The sequence below is a fragment of the Aquila chrysaetos genome, chromosome 17, assembly GCF_900496995.4.
Source record: "Aquila chrysaetos chrysaetos chromosome 17, bAquChr1.4, whole genome shotgun sequence".
NCBI classification, from domain to species: Eukaryota; Metazoa; Chordata; class Aves; order Accipitriformes; family Accipitridae; genus Aquila; species Aquila chrysaetos.
In genome coordinates this window covers 20,581,168-20,600,855 of record NC_044020.1, presented here as the reverse complement: position 1 = coordinate 20,600,855, position 19,688 = coordinate 20,581,168, and the positions used below count along the sequence as shown (strand labels likewise).

Genomic DNA, 19,688 nt, shown 5'->3' with positions numbered 1-19,688 from the left:
CTCTCATCTGTATGGTAAAGCATGTCTATTATGCCTGTTAGCCCAAACCTTCCAAGGAATTTATTTTTCTAACCAAACCCCAAGCTTTGTATAATAGGACATACAGGAAGGACTCTATTTTGCTACCATTAATAAACTACCTAATGTCTCTATTCTTAGCAATGAAACAGGCATCTTTTCTCTCTACAGACACTGTGAAATCTTAGCATAAGAATTGCCTTTTATGAAGTTACTGTGCAATTGCATTGTAAAAAACCAACACAGTTTCAGGTTCTAGAATTGTTTCAGTCAGCAACTAACCTGTTACGTGTAGATGTATATGTCTGTTGAATATGCACATAAACCCTGGCACTTTGTGTTATTACAGCACTTTGTGCTTATTGCAGCTTTTCAGTACTTAAAAGGGGCTTAAAAGAAAGATGGGGACAAAATTTTTAGCAGGGCCTGTTCCAATAGGACAAGGACTAATGATTTTAAACTAAAAGAGGGTAGATTTAGACTAGATTTAAGGAAGAAATTTTTTACAATGAGGGTGGTGAAACACTGGAACAAGTTCCCCAAAGAGCTGGTAGATGCCCCATCCCTGGAAACATTCAAGGTCAGGTTGGATGGGGCTCTGAGCAACCTGATCTAGTTGAAGATGTCCCTGGTCATTGCAGGGGGATGGACTAGATGACCTTTAAAGGTCCCTTCCAACCCAAACTATACTATGATTCCATTCCCTTCACCTGGCATAGGTTCACAAGCTACATTCAGGCACACTTCTTCTGAAATCTCATTTCTTTCTATTTGTTTCCCATCACTGATACCAGGCCTACTGTTAATATGGCTCCCATTTAATACATTTAAAATAAAAAGACACAGAAACCAAAATCTGCAGCAGGTCAGAATCTTGAATTTTGCAGAATCTTTGTGCGCATGTTCTACAAAGAACAGTTTCACTTTGTTTTCTGTCTGAGTGCCTTTAATTATTTGCAGAGAACTCAATCCTGGATGTTATTTATGCAGTCAGTCCTGTTTTACTTAGACAAGGGTTCATTTTTATATCTCGAGGAGGGATTCTACAGCTTTTGTTCCAATGGAACTTCTCTTAAAGTTCATGGGATGGCCGAGGGGAATAAAGATTTTCTGAATCTTTTTTCCCCTGTGCACTCCAAACAAGGATCTGAAACCATTCTAGCAAGCTTCCTATTAGTGGGACCCCTATGGCCTTCAGTGACGCTCTAAATAGAGCAGACTTATGGTTTTATTCCCCTTGACTTTTATTTTTATACAAAGCATTGTGTACCCTCAGGCTGCTATAAACACATACAATAAAATACTGGTTCCACTTAAACTCTGGCAGACAGGCTGATATCAGGCTGTTATCAGCACAATAAAATTACAAAACTATTCTGAGCCTGATCCAAGATCCAACAACACCCGTGGCAACACTTCCACTTACTTAACTAAGTTTTGTATCAAGATATAAGGCTATGGGGATACTGGTAATGTAAATGTGTGTACAATCTGGTACCATGGGAGCACACTTTTCTAAGTTTCCTGATAACACAAGGTGCCTTCCTGGACTGGAAAGTAATGCTAGTGAGCTATTGATTTTCTACTGTCTTGTATTCTCATTTGAGGAAACAGTGAGTATTGTCTTACTGTAGCTTTGGTATTCCCTTGTCTGTATTTGTTGTAATCATTTCTTTAAGCTCTTTAGGCTAAAGAGCTAGCACTATGGTCATCAGAGGGTAGTTAAGGGAATAAAAAGTTTCTTATACAGTGTTCACGTTCTTTGTGTTAATGTATTTTTTAAAACTGCCCTAATACTGAAACAGTATACTTGCCATATTTGACCAAAAATTTGATTAATGCTCTTAGTTGTGGTAGATTTAAAAAAAAAAAAAAAAAAATTTACTACGAAGCTGTAACAAAAGTAATTGGCTCAAATCAATCTGAGTAAGAACCAGAAGGTTTCTGGAATGATTTGGAAGTGGGGCATTTTGACCATTTGTTAAATGTTTTACCTCTTCATCTCTCATTATAGCTGACATTTTTTACATCATGCCTATCACCATGGCATCAAAGTACCTCAGAAATTTAGTCAGTATCAAACCATCTGTACTACTGGTACCCCACTGGTTTCAAATGAAGCAAATTTATACCAATTCCTAATTTTCTCTGACACTGTGGTAAGCCCAAAAGTGAGATGCTTTGTCCTGTATCCCTTCTGTCACAGAACATTTGCTAACTTCAGGAGAAAGTTAGAGAAATACAGGTTTGAAGGTCAAACTGGTATCATATGACTTTGCTAAATATAGATGCTTGACGAGTGAAAGAGCTTCAAAGGTCTTGGCATATTTTGCTTGGTGCACTTCTAAGTCTGCATGTATGCAGACTACTTCTCTCAGTACATAACAGATCTTAACATCACAAATATGAAAATTAATAAAATAGACAATATCTTGGCAGGTGTTATGAATGTATCCCTTTTCTTAAGGTAGAAGCGCAGCAGAATATGCCTCATCTGCAATATTTTCACAGATCTGTCACTGGATAATCTCTCCTCAGATGGATAATCTGAGGAGAGGAAGCACAGCATTTTAATATTCTCCTAACCTGTATGCAGCATTGGAATGAAACTGTGGTTGTTAAGAAAGCCTTCTCCATAAAATGATATTGCAGTGTGTGCAGCATTGCACGAGCAGGAAGACAAAGGCAGTTAAACAACAAAAATGTACTAATAGAGAATTGAAATAGAAGAGGAATATTTAGGAAGCTCCTCTTACCTATTTTCCCTGTCTAAAGACAATTTCCATGGAAAAACAGCTTTGAAAGGAACTGGCTGTGCTTGCACATTTCTCTTTGCAATACTGCCCAGGATCCTGGGACCTTTAATGCAATATGTGCTGTCAGTACTACGACAGTTTACAGATGTGCAGCCAGACTTCATGCTATTTATAGATGCCTCTTCTGCAAACAGTACTCTACGGGGTTGTAATGCAGTAGCAGGCATGTTCTTTGATGTAGTGCTTACATCACATTAATTTAAGAAAAATTCTGCTCTTCACCTGGCATGGCAAAGGACACATATGGATGAAGGTCAAGCAGAGAGAGCGCTATTAGAAATAGTAACAGAAACGTGGAATTCACGAGGGAGCAGGACACGTACCGGGAGGGCTATCTGAAAGGAGGAGGCATTTGCCAGAGACACGGAAAGAATAAACGAGAGACCAGTCATGTGCTCACACTGAAGTGGTGCTTTTGTTCCTTATTACCTCTGCAGGGCAACTGGGGAGGAGGGTCAGTGCCCCCCCTGCACGTAAGGGCCAAGCTGCTGAAGTTGGTTGGGGTGCAGTGTCCTCAGGGGTCTGCACATGGCTGCGCTGCCTGTCGCTTAACCATGTGTTAAGCGTTCAGCCAGAGTGCTAGGCGCAGTCTATTAATAGAATCGGGGAGTTTGGCACACGCTTGCACTTTCGCCCGTCTCCTTCTCACATGCTCCCAGAGAAGCTGGGACTGCATCCTGCATCCTTCTGCTTTTCCAGATCTGAGACTTCGCCCACTGCTGTGTCCCTTGAGAAGTCTCGGTGAGGTCAAGACAGCCCCAGACAAGTAAACGAGGGCTGCTCAACCCCAATGTTGAGGAAACCGAAGGTAACCGGGGCGGGGGTGTGTGGGGGGGCGGGTTTCTTGCAGAAAACCCGACAGCTCGCAGGGTGCCCTCTCGGCCCGAAGGCAATGCAAAGCCATTTCGGGCACGGCCCAGGCCAGCCGGGCGCGGGGAGGAACGCTCCTCCCGCCCTCCGCCCCCGCCTCGGGCACGGCTCCGCTTGGTGATACCCAGGGTGCCGCAGAGACACGGATGCTCCTCACGTCCCCCCGCACGACCCTAGCAAAGGCTCCCCGGCGTTCCTCTAGGCGAAGAGCCCTCAGGGCCGGCCAGGGCGCTGTCGCAAGAGACCGTCTTTGTCCCTTTCAGCCACCTCGAACGCAGAAAGAGCCCCCCCCCCCCCCCGTCCTCCCGTCCTCCCGGCCCCCGCACGGCGCCTCACCTCCGCCCGGCCCCCGGCCCGCTTCGGGGGGAACCAGCCGTAAAGCGGCGGCTGCCGGGCGGCGGCCCGAGCGACCGGGGGGTCGGGCGGGCTGCGAGGTTCTCTCTCTGCCGCGGGGGAACGGGGGGAACGGGGGGGGTCAGGCGCATGCAGGGAATCATAGCGGCGCCGGAGGCCGGGGCCAGCCGAAGGAGCCGGGAAAGTTTATCTGCGCTTCGTGCTGCTTCTGCTGAGGGATGTCTGCTCGGGGCCGGGGGAGCTCGGGCGCCGGGCTCTGCCTCGCATCCTTACCTCGGTGCTGTCGGCAGCGTTCTCCGCCATTTTCCTCCTCAGGAGCAGGCAGCGGGAGGAGTGTTTCATTCCCATAAGAGCTAGCCAAGGGGTTGGGGCTTCGGGGTTGGTGTCTCGTTTTGTGCTTTGAAAGATCGCCAAACGCGGGTGTGCGCCAAAGGGTAGGGAGAACAAAAAATTACGGAAAACAGCAATAAATCAGTCAGCTTTGTCCTTTCTGCGTAGTCCACGGGAATGTTTGTCTCCTCTTAGCATTGGGAGCTCCTCGGGCACTTTCAAGTCCTCTTCTTTCTCCCCTCTCCTCCACCTCCAGCGAGCTCTTGGGATGGGCAGAGAGAGGCGGCACACACGCTTCAGGTTAAACTAAAAGGCTGTCGGGCTGTGAGTCCTCCCCTTCAGAGAAAGCAGTCGGGCTAAACAGGAGAGAAGCACCAGCTAAACTGAACTTGGGCGTGCAGTGACCAGCTGGGCATCTTTGTGTCCTGTGGCTACTCTTCCAGAGGCAGAGGGAGCCAGAGACAAAGCAACAGGACAAGGAAATCATAGCCCTTTATTTTCCTTCTTTGGGCTTCTTTCTTTCTCTCTAGGTCCCAGGAAACTTCCTTTAAAGATGGTCACAGAATTTGCCACCCTCTTTCTATGAATGTCGCCTGAAATAGCAATCCCTCCTCCTCCTCCTCCTCCTCCTCCCCCTTCCCTCCCCCCTTCCTTTCCCCTTCCCCTTCCCTCTCCCCTTCCCCCTCCTCTCCCCTTCCCTCTCCCCTCCCTTTCCCTCTCCCCTTCCCTCTCCTCTCCCCTCTCCTCTCCTCTCCCCTTCCCTCCCTACCCCTTCTGCTCTTGGGCAGAGCTTGTTGCCCTTCTCTCGGAATTGCATTCACGTGTCTTTCGTAGAAAAAAACATCATATCAAGCCCCCCCCCCCCGTCGCCTACACCCTCTCACACACAAGCACGCATTCACACGTACACGCACACACGTTGTCTCCCTCTCACACAGGCATGCACGATTTTTTTTTCTCCCCCATCCCTCCTCTTCTTTTGAATCAGCAACACTTTTCTTTGCAAGGACTCTCGGCAAGGCTCTTAGAGAGCAACCGAAGAAGTCTGCTCCAGCTTCTTTCCTCCAAGTTAAGTAGCAAACCTGCTTTCTTAATATATCTTCTCATTTGTGTGCTCCCAGCTTCTGTTTTACTTGAAGTTTCAGCAGGATCCACACTCTGTCAGATAGCCAGGAACTAATAGAAATACAGTCCTGATCCGGATGCAGCTCCTGCTGAAAAGTGGGGAGGGAAGGCGCGGAGGGAGAGGTCTTGCTGGGGAGGGAAGGAGCCAAAGGTGGTTTGAACTTCTTTTTAGCCTTTTCCTAATGACATCTTCCTCTGTGGGAGTGCATTGCCACCTTCCCCACACATTTATCTTGCTATCACTCCTCCGGGCACTTTCTAGTTCTGAGTTGTCAGCTGGGAGGATGAGGTTTACCTCACTCGTGTTGCTGTGGGTAAGGGCGGGAGAGGGGGCGTATTACATAATTAATCCTTCCAACTTCACTTTCCACAGCTCCATCTCCAGCCCACTGTTCTCACGTTTCTGTTTTGTTTTTATACGGAGGAGGTGAGAAAATAATGCTAGTGTGTAGGTGTGTGTTGCTCGAAGGATTTCAAGGACCAGAACAGGATTGCTGCTCTCTGAACAGTTTGAAATAATTTCCTCTGGGGGTGCCAATGGAGACCTGAAGAAGAGGTTTGAAAGATTACTTCTGATGCATATTTTAAGCACATAGCTAGCTCAGATGCTACATCAGTAACAGATTATGATAGGTCTGGGGGTTTGAATTTTTGTGCCCTGCAGCCTATTTTAATGTATTTTAATTAGAGTTTATCCTCAGCTGACCTCTGGAATACTGACATACCATGAAGTACTGCCAAAACAGCAGGAAGTCCTTGGGCACACAGGAGGCTGAAATATCCCTGGGGGTGGGGGAATGGAGGTAGACAATGTGAATTAAAGAGCAGAGAGCAAAATTATTCTCCTACCTCATGGGGATGAGGAGGTGGGGCCAAGAAAATTATATGAGCAAATTTCTCCCTTTTACTTGGATGACCCTCACAATTTCTTGTTCAGACACAGATCAGTAGGTATGCAATAGATTTCAAGTTTGTAATAAAACACATAGAAGTAAGCAATCCAGGGAAGCAGAAGGTGCGTGGTGTGCTGAAATGTCAAGTGACAATGAGAGTATGCCATGTAGGGCACAATGGTACCATATGAAAAGGTTTCAGAATGTGAGAGTGTTATAGACAGACACACATGCCATACAGCTTGAGACTGGACCTCTGTGAGATACTTTGCAGAGCCATTTGATCATTCAGTTTTTCACAAGCCTCTGATTTCCTGCTACTCCTTTCAGCTCACATTTGTTCTAACACCTTGAGTTCTTTCATTAGGTCCACACCACTGCTAATTTTTTCAATAATCATCCACACCTCCTTTGTTTATAAAGTAGAGTTTTATTTCACACCTCCTAGGCATGAGGCTCAAAGAATGACAGAAATGGGAGCAGGCCATTCCCCTTTTCTTTGGGACATTCATAGAGCTCTTGAAGGTCTTAAAACCCTTCAAACGTGAAAACCCTTATAGCCATTGCTGATAGAGGCTATTTTAGAGTATCCCAAAGCTACCCTCACAGTCTTGGGCTATGGAACTCTTTCTCATTAAGTACTTCGATTTCTAGGTGGAGGGATAAGGGAAAAAAATAATCTGCAAATAAAAATTTAGTGTCTCTGCAATCTTTGTCACAATGTTTTTCTCTGCTCGGTCATGAATATCTGGTGGTTAGTGAGTGCACGAAGTTTTAGTCAGTATGTATTTGGGCTAACCTACATAGTTTTAGTGTGTCTTCTCTATTTTCAGGTGATACACGCAGCTAAACTTAGCCTAATTAAATCTTTTAAAATAAATCAGTGTTCTATATAGAGAAAAAGATTTAGATTTTTCAAAACTACTCCAGGACATATTTTCCAGTTTTCTCTGACAGCTGGGTCTGTATTTCTGGTACAGCTCAATCACTCTTTAGTCAGCTAAATGAGGCATCAGATTTTCAAAAGCACTCAGCAACTGGCAAAACTGGCACGCAAAGATTTAATATATCCTTCTTTCTTCAGCTTCAGATACTGTGTGACTTGTCCTGGCACCTATTCTTGTCCTCCTCCACCTCTTTGTCAACACAGATACGTGACTGCTCATCCTTGAACGTGGTGCTGATGCTTTACAGATACCAGGAAAACCTTCCAGTCTCACAGTTTCCAGCATAAAAGGATGAATGTTTTGGTCCTGAACACCTTTGGAAATCTACCAGATGGTTGGTGTCCCCACTCCTCCTTTTATGTTCTATATGTGATTGAGGAAACTGCTTTGAAAACACACACCATTTGCTCTAATCTGTTTTATTCCAAAGGGAAAATTATTTGTCCTTCAGGACTTTTTTTAATCAGTCATGGGTAGAAGTTATTCCTTGCAAGAATCAATTAGCAATTAAGAGGCTGAAAGCAGCGTGTTTACTCATACAGATGTCTGTGTGCACACACAGATACTTGGCCAGTCCTTCAGTTTGAACACGGGCCTCAGCACAAGTTCCTCTTGATACTGAAATTCACAGGAACACTGAACTTGAGGAATATGAGCTTTCATACTGGTTAGGGGACAAATTCTGCCCTCAGACATGTGAATAAAAATCCTGCTGACATCTGTGGTTACCTAGTGGTGATAGCTGGCCATTGGAACTGAGCTTGGGAACATATTTCTGATCCCTTGTTTTGTTAGATCTCAAGAAAAAGAGTATTGTCATGAAGAAAATGTCATGGTAGTAAAAATGCATTTGTAACAAAGCCAGGAGATGTCAAAACATCTTCTGAATTTAAATATATCATGTATAAGTACATGTGAAGGTCACAAAATATTACAAATGGAGTGGGGTGGTGCTGAAGAGAAAATGGAAAGGGAAGTGTTTATTACTTCAGATTTCCAATAATAGCAGCTGTGGTTGAGGCTGCTTTGCTACTTGCTGAGTGTGGCAGTAATGCTGTGCTGGCCCTCAGAAGATTCAGACTTATTGCCAGCTTTGTCATTAGCTTGGATGAAATCCAAATGTCTGCGTCTGAGGTGGGATAATCCTGTGCATCAGTACAGACTGAGAAATTGTGTGGCAGTTCTGATGGAAAGCATCTGGAGGTTACGGGGTAGGGGTGGAGCTAGGTTGAATATGACTCATCATGCTTTGTCACTGCATAAAAGGCAAACTGTATAATTATCTACCTTAAATGGAAAGTGTCCAGTAGAGCAAGGGAAGTATGATTCTCTCTCTAATTGGCACTGGTGAGACTGCATCTTTGATTCTGTGTGCAGTGCTGGGTCCCCTGGTTCAAGAGGGAGGTGGATACACTGGAGATAGTTCAGTAAAAGACTACTAAATGGTCTCTTAGGGCACTAACCTCTCAGGAGAGTTGGGCTTGTTGGCTTTGGTGAAGAGGTCAAGGGGCACCCAGTAGTGGCTTATGACTAGCTTTAAGGATTGTCACTTAGATGAGCCAAACTCCTCTCGGTACAGTCAGATGCTATGAAAAAGGACAATAGCTGCAAGTTGTGGATTGGGAAGTTCAGATTCAATATTAGCAAAAGAAGTGTCCCTCCACATAAAAAATCCTAACCTTTCTTTGTGCTTTATATATCAAGGAAACCCCCCCCCCCTTTTTTTTTTCAGTTGCATATCTGTGCATGAGGATAATATCAGTGAAATATGGGATCTGTTAAAGATAAAGCTAAAGACATACATGAACAGGAGAACATCTTTTTCCCTCTGATAAAAACTTTCTCTCCCAGAAGTAATTATTTGGGGAAGAAGATGGAATGAAGTTGCTGGTGTGATGATTCCAATTGAAATGGGTAAGAATTGCTTCAAACAGTGACAATTTGGCATCATTTCAAGTAGGAAGCAATACCAGTGCTCCTGTCAAACAATGGACAGGAAATATAAGGATGAGTAAGGAGAGTAAGAGAAAATATGAATAAGGAAGGAGGTGAGGTGGAGGACTGGCAGAAGAGGACTGGCAGAGAAGGTGAAAAAATGTGTAGTGAAATTCTGCATAGGGAAGCACAGGGTAGCCATGGTAGGCAAAGAAAAGCAGCAATGAAAAAGCTGAAGACAGGAGAAGGTAAAATAGAATAGCACTTTGTGTCACAGGTAATATTTATATGGTCTGGATCAATGTTAAACTGTTACATTTATTACACTGGAATGTTCTGTCATATAAAACAGAGTCCTTCCATTGGGTCTTCCAAGCCCTCCTGCCACCCCCATTTCTACAGCTTTGTCCACCTCTTCCCCAATCACTTATTCACAGGTCATAAGGAAGATTAAACCAAGAAATTTCACCTTTCTTAATACCTTGCATCCTGATGAAAGGAAGAAGACAGGGCATAATCAGTCTGGAAAAGACTTATTCCCTTCTATTTGACCTCAGACTTCAGCAGAAACACTGGGCTTTGCATGCCTTTCTTTCTTGTTTGTTTAAAAAAGTAGACAAGGGCTTTACACAGAGACTGGGGGCAACCATTGGGCACTTCCTAGTTAGATGAGAAAATACTGTATCAAAAATCTATTCCTGCTTCAAAATCCCCACCAAATTTTGTTATATGATGAAAAGAAGACATGGGGCAGGATCCTTTTGTAGTATCACTTTGCATTGTTCTTTCAAGTTCATAGCACTATACGAATTGATAACAGCTGTGATTTTTGCCCTTTAAGTGAAAAACTGCCATAACTGATGAGCCAAGGCTAACTAGTTCTCATAATTTTTTCTTTTTTTTTCTTTTCTTCTGCAATCTTGAGAAATTTACTGGTTTTGAGTGATGTTAGTTCTTTACCTGTTATTGAAGGTAATATTATTGGTCAGAAAGTCACAGTGATTTCCTTTGCCTCAAAACATACATTATGTTTGGCAATCTCTCCAACCTCTTCACCCGTCTTCTATCCGCACTATATCTCTCAAAAATGCCAGTAGTTCAAATATTTCTCTTATTTCCTGCAATTCACTCATGTTCATTCTGAAGATGCTGAAGTGAATTCTAACTGACACTGTTGATTTAAATGTCTTATTTTATTTATGCTGTTCCTTCCTGGTCCTTTAGCTTTCCTCATTACCTTTTTTTTTTTCCCATGTATCATCATCTTATCCTTCTTCATGAACACTAATGCATTCCAGCCTTCTCCTAGGAATCACTGCACTTTTCAACCATTGAAGCTAGGTTTGAGTGAGGAAGGGTTTATCAGAAGCTAAACTGATCTGAGATACCCACTACCACAAGCCAAGAATGTATGTCCAGGGCTCAGATAATTCAGTGTTAAATTATAGAAACCTTGTCATGAACTGAACCCTTAGCTATGCTTACAGATAATGAAACACCAGTGAACTATCTTGTCCCTCGCAGATTCATCACCAGAATTTTTGTATTTTTCTAAGGTTGTAGGCTTCATTTTATTTAACAACAGAAACTCTATTTTGCAGTCAAAAACCTGAAAACGTAATCTAAATTTAACCAAAATGTTCCTTCCATTTTTTTTTTTTCATTGTGAGTAATAAACTCTTAAAAAGTTGTAACTGGGTCACCTGGAAGAAATTCCTATTCTGACAACTTCTATAAAGGCCACCAAAGTGGGTCTGCAATCCTCTGTGGATTAGAGGAGCTGAGCAGGCTATTGAGACTTGAGATTACTCCAATGGCAGAGATAAATGGGCATAATGTCATGGTATGTTAGACGCTGACCTGCGTAAGTGGTAATACAACCTTGTTAATTCCCACCTAACTTTTTGAACCATTACAAATCACATGCACTCAGAACAGACAACAAAATACCTCTGAAGTTTGATAGCAAAGTAATTTTCAAGTTATGAGAAGCCTAAGAAACATTATGCAAAATATTCTCCCATACGTGGATATGCTGGAGGGAGTCCACTGAAGGGCCACAAAAATTATTAAGTAACTGGAGAGCTCTCTCATACAAAGATAGGCTGAGAGCGCTTGATGTGGGAGGTGGTAAAGAAGATGGAGCCAGGCTCTTCTCAGTGGTACCCAGCAAAAGGAAAAGAGGAAATGGGCGCAAATTGAAATACAGGACATAAAAACATAAGGAAAAGATCCTTTTTTACTGTGAGGGTGCCCAAGGACATTTTGGAGTCTTCCTTAAACATATTTAAAACCTGACTACAAATGGCCCCAAGCAACTTGCTCTGGTTGACAATCCTTTGAATAGCTGTTGGACTATATGATTTCCATAGGTCTTTTCCAACCTCAGTGATTATGTGTTTCTGTGTGATTCTGGAAGATCTATGAAAATCAGTTAGATGGCTCTGTCAGGTCTGGCAAATATAGCTGTCTTCTTGCTTTCTCTTTCATGTTACTCCTGAAGTCTTGAAAAGAGAAGATTATATATGTATACTCTCATACCAAGATGATTTGATAAGTGCAGCCAATGCTTTCACAGGAAAAATATGCTGACAGAAGTGAAAGACTGTTGCTTGCATTCTATTCTTAAGTGCTCAGGGGAGAGAAGGCTTGTAATTTTGTTTGAAGAGCTAAACCTCATTATAACGCCATCCCCCATAAGCTATCAATGGGTAGAGAATGTTGCATCTGGGCACACAGCTTATCAGAAAGAAAGTGAAGTAATACTCTCAGAATCATGAACCCATCTTTACTGAAATGAAATGCAAATCACCAGCTTCCATCCTATCTTGGCACTTTCTGCTCTTGTGTGATAGCTTTTAAGAAACTTTCCTTTCTGAGAAAACGCTACCTTCTGCCTTATATTGTTTGCTGGAATCTGAGATGGAATTTCTATATTTAAATAAAAGACCCATTTCTGTTTCATCTGCTGTGCTTTTCTCTCCTGCTGGATTATAGCATGCTTAGCAAGTCCGAGGTGAAGACCAGATAAGTAAAAATGTTCCTATTCATTCAAACAAGATGTTTTGTTGCTTTGTAAGTATAAAATCTTAGTTGTTTCTTTTCTTCTTAGGCTACAGTCTGCGCTTAAACTTTTAAATTGCTGTGTCACATAGGGTTAAAGGAATTTAACTAGACCACAGATTAAGTTGCAACAATTGAGATTACTCCTCTCTTTTCTTTCTTTGCCCAATAGCAGACACTCTGTAGTCTTGGTTTCTGTCACTTTCTGGTTTTCACCCATTCTTAAACTTCCTTTTTTTTTTCTTTTCTTTTCTTTTTTTTTTTTTTCCTCTCACCTTTTTTGAGGGATAGACTATTGATTTCTTGCTAGATTGGAAAATGCTAGAGATATTTATTTGCCTTCTTCAGTGATATGCATAAGGCTTTGGGAGTATTCTTGTAAAGCACTTTATATGGAAGATCTATGAAATCACTTAGATGGTTCTGTCAGGTCTGGCAAATAGCTGTCTGTCTTCTTGCTTTCTCTTCCATAACTGTCTTATACAGTACGTCATGCTGCTATGTGTCTCACTTTTTCCTGTTGTGAACAATTTTCTTCAAACACATGCACATGTGTTCAGCTGTCACCGTCGACAGGCAACCAACTGTAACTATGATAGTGGGTTGGCATTTTTTTTCTTCCTAGTTCGGTATTTTCATTCCTCTTCCATTAAGGAAAATTGCCAAAATGCTCCTGCCTCCCACTAAAACAAGAAAAATAAGAAATTCTGATCAGTACTGCATGTATTTCATGAGCTGAGAGCACTGTAGCTTATTTTCTAGAACCAGTCTAGAACGTAGCAAAAGCGAGGTCATACTTCTTTATAATGTTGCCTGATGATGGTCCCCAATAAATTAAATACAGTCAGGCTTTGGCCAGGTTATGGTGTAGAGTCAGCACTCTGAGGTGCCTAAGATGATGATTTTTCTGGCTGCAAACAGAGCTCAGTCTCCTGGGTTATTGGTCTGGTTTTAGACTTTGGCAATTGATGTGGCTGTGGACTTTGGCAGAATCTAGAGATTCTGCTAGGTCATCTGTGGTCCCTGCCAGATTGAAGATTGACTTATTTATACTAAACTCTGCATAATACAGGTATAATTGTGTAACCTAGGTGTTAATGGTGCCCATCTTCTCTCTTTCTTCAAACTCAGTGAAATAGAAGATGGTAGAAGCAAAAGAGCCCAAATTGAGAAGTACATGAAATTTGTATGTGGTATACTTGTGTTTTCTTTCAAGGAAAAAACATTCCATGAGCAGTTCATAATGGTTTTGCTTGTAGTGTTCAGAAACCTGCTTGATATAATAAAAATACAGGTGTATTTGGTATCATTTGTTGAAGTTAGAGAAGTCAGTACAGCAGAATTGTTCACAGTTTGGATGACAGTGAAAGCTTGCTTCTGAGAAAGGAGAGAGAAGGGGAGCAAGAACATAAATAGTACTACTAAAGGGAAGGCAAAGCTTCCTTAAGGAAAGAGCTTTTGATACTACCTATTTTTGTTACAGACATGGCCTAGAGGAGCCCTTCAAGCTCAGAACCCCATTGTTCTAGGTATTGCCCTTCAGATCCTGCTTTGGTAGTTTGCCACTAAGTAGAGGAGAGCAAAGCATTATTTCCTTGATTCTTGCTTTACACTTGTGCCACAGAGCTCAAGTGAATTATGTGCAACATATAACAAATTCCAGGAGGGCTGGGCCAGATCCAGTTTTCAGGTGTATTTCAGTAGCTGACAGGATCTTCCTGTCTGTCAACCTAAGAACTGGTGTGCTAGAAAAAACTTGAAACAAAATTCAAGCTGCTAGATCAAAACAGTACATAATTAAAAATGGAGGATTTAGAAAAAAAGTGATGCAGAATTAGTACTCTTCTTGCAACTAAGCTAATTTGTGTGATCCATTCCTTTTCATTAGGAAGACTACCTACTACAGTGTGGAAACAACAAGAACAGAATGGATGGTTTTAACAAGAAGGGTAAACCACTGCGACTCCAAATTAAGTTCTTATCTTTACTGCCATCTTGGGACCTGCAAGAGATTTGACAAAATATGTAATCTCTTAATGACAAAAAAAAATGTAAGAAAGCAGCACATTCTCTCCCTTGCACCTAATACCTTCTGGAAATACCTAAAAATGATGCTTTATAAGTAGTAAATCCATGTGTGTACCAGCTTCCAAAGGACTACCAGCTTGGTGAGGAGGAGAAAGGAAACCTACAGCAGTCTAAAACACAGAGGATTCATGTTACAAGTAAATTTAAGGCACATTTTTAAAGTGGTATGTGAAAGGTCACATTCATTCTGTAAGAGTATGAGCTCAGGAGGAATTTGAGACATACTGGTCTCAAAAATAACACGCTGTTCTGTGTCTTTTGCTGTCAGCATAAATGAAAAAAAAAAAAACCAACAAACTTAAGCCACAATGAATCCTATAGTGGTCCCTTCAAATTATGGTCAAACAGAAGTATAAACCTTGAAGAACAATTTTAATGGGAAAACTTATTGAAGTTTCTAACACTTATGGGTGAAATACACACATGGTTAGGAGCATTAGATTCTCATCTTGCCTCTGCCCCAATTTACTAGATGATTGTATCTATCTCAAATTTTGCAATCTATAATATTAATATCAATATCTAAGTTAATATTTGTCTATAATATTAGCCTGCATTTTGGGGTGTGGAGAATTAGTTGATGGCTGTACATGCTTTGTGTCATACATGTTTAGAGACAATAGAAAAATGTCCCTAAGTGCAAAGTATTATTTAAAGCACTTCTTATACATGACACAAGTATGGGAGAGACACCCTGGTTTATCATTTCAGGTACTGTAATGGGACATCATCAGGTATTACAATGATATTTGCAATATCACTGTAAACACCCATACACTGCAAACTTATACTACACTAATCATCCCATACATTGCAAATCAAATGTGCTTCATTGTCCAGTACAATCTGCAGTACCAAAAAGCAAAAAGTCCTCAGACTGTGGTTTGCAATAGGAAGAGAGCAGAAGAGATCGAGCGCATGGTCAAGTAGAGTATTGTCAAATAGAGTAGCCTAATCTTGGTTAGTCCCTAGGGGTGAATGTATTTTATATGTTTTTAGATTAGATTTTTAATATTATTTTGCCTCTCTGAGTGATACTTTGCCGTATCTAAAAGCTGTTTTTTCTTCAGCACAATTATAGTTGTGAGTGAAAGACACAAACAATTTCACACCTGAAGACACCCTAAAAGGAAAGCAATCATGAATGGCCCTCGTGGCAAGATTTATGGAATTTTAAGTTTTAATTGTGATATGAGATTGAAATTGAAGTTTGTCCTATAGTTTGTGACCATTGCAGAAGCCTGTGAAAACTATAAAATATAAATGTACTAATCAGGATATTCCAACATGGCTTGTCGCTGTGCTCTCAAGCCTGGTCATCCTGACCTCTGAGCCATCAGTTCCATGTATACTCACAGCTAATTTAAAATATAGTTGTTAAAGACTAACAGTTCTGTATGTGTAGTGATGATGATTAGTATAGTATAAGTACTGTCTGTTACCAAGAAGTGTGTTGCTGATGAATGAATTTAGAAAAAATTTAGGTTTTCTGTTTACAAGTGGCCTGATTTCTCTCAGTTTTCTAAGCACTGTCATTCCAGCAATCTCTAATTCCCTAAGTGGTATATAATATACAGATACATTAATTTGCAACAAGTTACAGTCACAGTGTAGCATCTTGGCTGTGCCAATGTGCATACTCAGCACAATCATGACTTCTCTGTGTGACTGAGGAACTCTACAGATCATTTCTGCTGGCTGAGACAAGTAATTTGAGACAATGGATTGACATGATATGAGGTGGTTAACTGAACTCCTAGTTGCCTTCACAACAAAGTATTTGACAAACTATTCCAGAAGCTCTCCACGTGGGAATTTCAGACAGTCCTGGAGATTTCCCCAGACTGTTCCTGCTGTGTATAAGCCGATTGACAAGCACTATTAGTGTGGTATTGTCTCAGAGATGCCCCCAGGTAGTTGCTACTGCAGAATTGACAAAACTGTACATAGATAACATACTTGTGACTAGTCATTAGAACTGTTCTTGCAGATACAGAAATGGTCGCACATAACACTTAAGACATCTAGACTAGGTTTACACACAGACTGTGTGCCAGTTGTATTATAAGAATTCAGCAGACCAGCAGTTCAGTGAGTCTCATCTGATTCAGCTGAAGATGCCTTTGCAAAGACACTTGCAATAGAGACTTACAGTGTCACTGTCCGGACAGCAGCTGATCAACCTGTTTGAGAGATTTGATTTCCTATGTGAATATTATCTTATGCAAAAAATCCCAATAAATCAGGTTTTTTTAACAAACAGTCTGTCTTATGAGTGTCTGTAACAGCCATTCACATGTACATCACCTCCATTAGAATGTTCACTGTGAGAGGGCAAAATGCGTGGGGCCAAAACCCCATGAGAAACTGGGACTTTGGCTCAGAAACAAAATTCCTTACAGAGAGGTAAATACCTACTGAGCTGACATGACTAGAATAATTAGATTGGTGTTGGACGCACAGAGTTTGACCTTTGGTATACTGCTATGGAGTTGTTAGGGGTGTAACTTTTATTAGTTAAAGTGCAATTAGGCGGGTGTTACAAAAACACATGTAATTGGCAGAAATAACAGAACTTAACTATTCAAGGATATTTGCCTGGCAACTCGCTACACTAATCAACATACAGCACCTCAGAGCAGTCCACCAATCATAAGGTTAAAAATCCAGAATTTGCTCATCCACCTCAGCCTGAAGGGGAGAACTCTACCTTCTGGAATGCCTAACTCTGGAGAACCTCCAGGGACACATGGGACCAAGCTCATGTGGACAGAACTGACATTCTTAAGAGCCTGCTCCTCCAGAACACTAACAGTCAGCTGCTCCTCTTGTAAGCAAGGAAAGGGGAAATAGAAATAACCACTGGTCTGTAATGTGTAGTCTTTTATGCGTCAGTAACTACTCTTTCACAAAGGCAATAAATACCCAAATTCCTTCATGTGGATCCAATTATTGCATAATAATTAATGAATGCTTTAGTCTGCCCTGATCTAAAGTGCAACAAAATCCCATGCGCTGCGTTCTGGAGAAAGTGGCCAGTTGGGTTTTTTTGTTTTGTTTTTGCAAAACGTGCAAACTTTTTGAGCTAGCTCTGTACTGGCTTTTAGGGATGGTCTGTTTTCCAGAAAGACATGCAATTATTTCCATTGAGACTCCTACTTAAACATCACAAAGATCAATTTGAATGTGCATGCCAGAGTGGAACAGAACCAGAAATTTGCTGAAGCTGGTAGTTATAGAAATTACTGTCCTCTAATGGGCATTTATGTGAACCAGTGTATGAAATGATTTGGCAAGCTAAATTCTCAACAGCAAGGCCAGTTGTCCATTGTTGCCTTTTTTGTTTGCTAGCCCACTTGTCTGTGTGGATGCAGGTTGATCCAGATCAGGCCACTGATTAGAATTACAAAACCAATCTTTCTTTTTAAAAATTTTTTTTTTCATTTCATTCACTAAACTAATTCACTGTATAGCTGAAAAAAGAGCCGAACTAGCACAAAGTTGGAGCTGTTGGAGCGTAGGTCCAAAGGGCAAGGTACAGAAATTTTCCTTTAGCGCTAAGAAAAATGTGACAAAACCCACAGCTTCAATCCTGTACTAATGGTGGAGGTAGTGATTCCTTAATATCTGTACCAACAATTTCAGTAAAGATTCCAGTATTACTCTGAATATGCCAGTAGGTTTCTGTACATGGCCACTGAGACACTGACTTTCTCACTTTTTATATGTTATTCTACCATCTAAGGACTGACTTATTTCAGAATGAAGGACTGTGGGCTTTCTGATAAGATCAGCTCCTTGAAAGGAACTACCATATGAACATCACCAGGGGAAGGTGTGGGAATAGCACCTAGGGAGGGATAAGAACAAGGAGTTTTAAACTGCCCAGAATTTGCATCCTGAGTGTTCCTGTTGCTGTGAGTAATACTGAAATGCTGAAGTTTATTGTATTGATGCATTTCTGCTGATTATTTATATTCTTATTGCTCCACCCATAATATTCTGCATAACCAAGAGCTCCATGGATAAATCTCAGCTTCCTTTTTTCATATCATTACATTTATTTTCAAAAATTTTAACAGACATCCAAATTTCCATGCAAGAGAAGACATTTCTAAGCATATCCCCATGCCTTCATACTCTCCCCAGTTTTGTGGTGTTTGGGGAAAACTCAGAACACATGAGGACATGTTGTCTTTTCTTCAGTTCCTTTGTATAATTTAAGGGAATTTCTATAGCCCTTCAGACTGTTTACAGCTCCTGAAAGCTCCCTCAGGCCCTTGATCACAGGCTAGATACCACAAGCATGTACTAAATGGTATTAAATGTCATTGTTTCCCAAGAGACCTCGAGCCTGCTGGAGGTTGTCTGTACAGGAAAGAACTCTGGTCTAAGTCAGCATTTATGGCTGCTTCAGTGGGACCAAGCAAGTGGAACAGGAATAAGATTATGGCCTGTCAGATGGTCTTAGGGTAGTTTCTTTTTGAACTACATTTCTGATGTAGAAATGTTGATATAATTTTTTTCAATTTAATAAAACCATTAATACTTTTCTTGAATAGAGTTCATTTAATTAAAGTGTTCCTTCACTGGCTGAGAACTGGAGCAGAGTACAAATTCTGGGAGCCTAGAGATCTATAAGAAAGCCGTATATTTCTAAGTGGACACGTACAACTAAACTGAACACAAAATGTTCAGCTAGTAGGTAGAAAGGTAAGGGTTGTTGCTTTATTCAGAAGCAACCTGAAAATTATACTTCTGAATCCTGGTGAGGACAACTGCTAGGTCATTCAGACTACTGACCACTAGGCAGGTTATCTTGCATCTTATGCCTGAAAAATCACGGCCGCAAATACCAGTATGCTTTCAGGAGCCAAATATGAAATTGTGTCTAATAACAGTACAGGTAGTCCTAAGGATAAGAAGTGAATGAGAGATATTAGACAGGAGTGAAAGAGAGGATTGCTATCTTCAAGGATACAGTGGCTATTACAAAATCATGTAGAGATCCGTGATCATTATTGCACAAAAGGAGACTGGAAGAGTTCAGCTTGTTTAGTATACCAAAGCAGAGGCTGAGAGGAAAGGAATTACTCTATCAATACACTAGGAATAAACAGAAGACCAGGGAAGCAGTGTCTCAGCTAAAGGACAAAGCTGACACAAGAGTGAAAAGGTAAAAAGTTGCCATGATTAAATTTAGGTTAGAAATTAGCAGTAGTCCTCTGAGCAGGAAGTCTGGAACATCC

The 19,688-nt window shown here is 41.4% G+C and overlaps 1 protein-coding gene and 1 long non-coding RNA gene across 6 annotated transcripts in view; one reads left to right on the top strand and one right to left on the bottom strand.

The window, feature by feature from the left end:
• The window catches only part of PRMT8 (protein arginine methyltransferase 8), a 70,855-nt gene extending 65,088 nt beyond the window's left edge, over positions 1-5,767 (bottom strand). Inside the window, exons 1-2 of one of the 4 annotated variants that reach the window (XM_030040905.2) lie at positions 5,471-5,767; positions 4,332-4,744 (exon numbers count right to left, since the gene is read on the bottom strand). In XM_030040905.2, coding sequence (XP_029896765.1) covers positions 4,332-4,406 — 75 coding nt within the window. In that variant the 5' untranslated portion in view covers positions 4,407-4,744; positions 5,471-5,767. Of the gene's footprint in view, positions 1-4,331; positions 5,003-5,157; positions 5,174-5,470 lie in introns of those variants that run through there. The other 3 variants (XM_030040906.1, XM_030040904.1, XM_030040909.1) reach the window with 3 other exon arrangements.
• On the top strand, positions 3,444-16,701 carry LOC115352545. Of its 2 annotated transcripts, XR_005934256.1 has the most exons (3): positions 3,444-3,642; positions 7,497-7,687; positions 14,240-16,701. It is a non-coding gene; the product is annotated as an uncharacterized LOC115352545 (long non-coding RNA). The 2 variants fall into 2 exon arrangements; XR_003927182.1 differs by lacking the exon at positions 7,497-7,687.
• Positions 16,702-19,688: the final 2,987 nt, after the last annotated feature.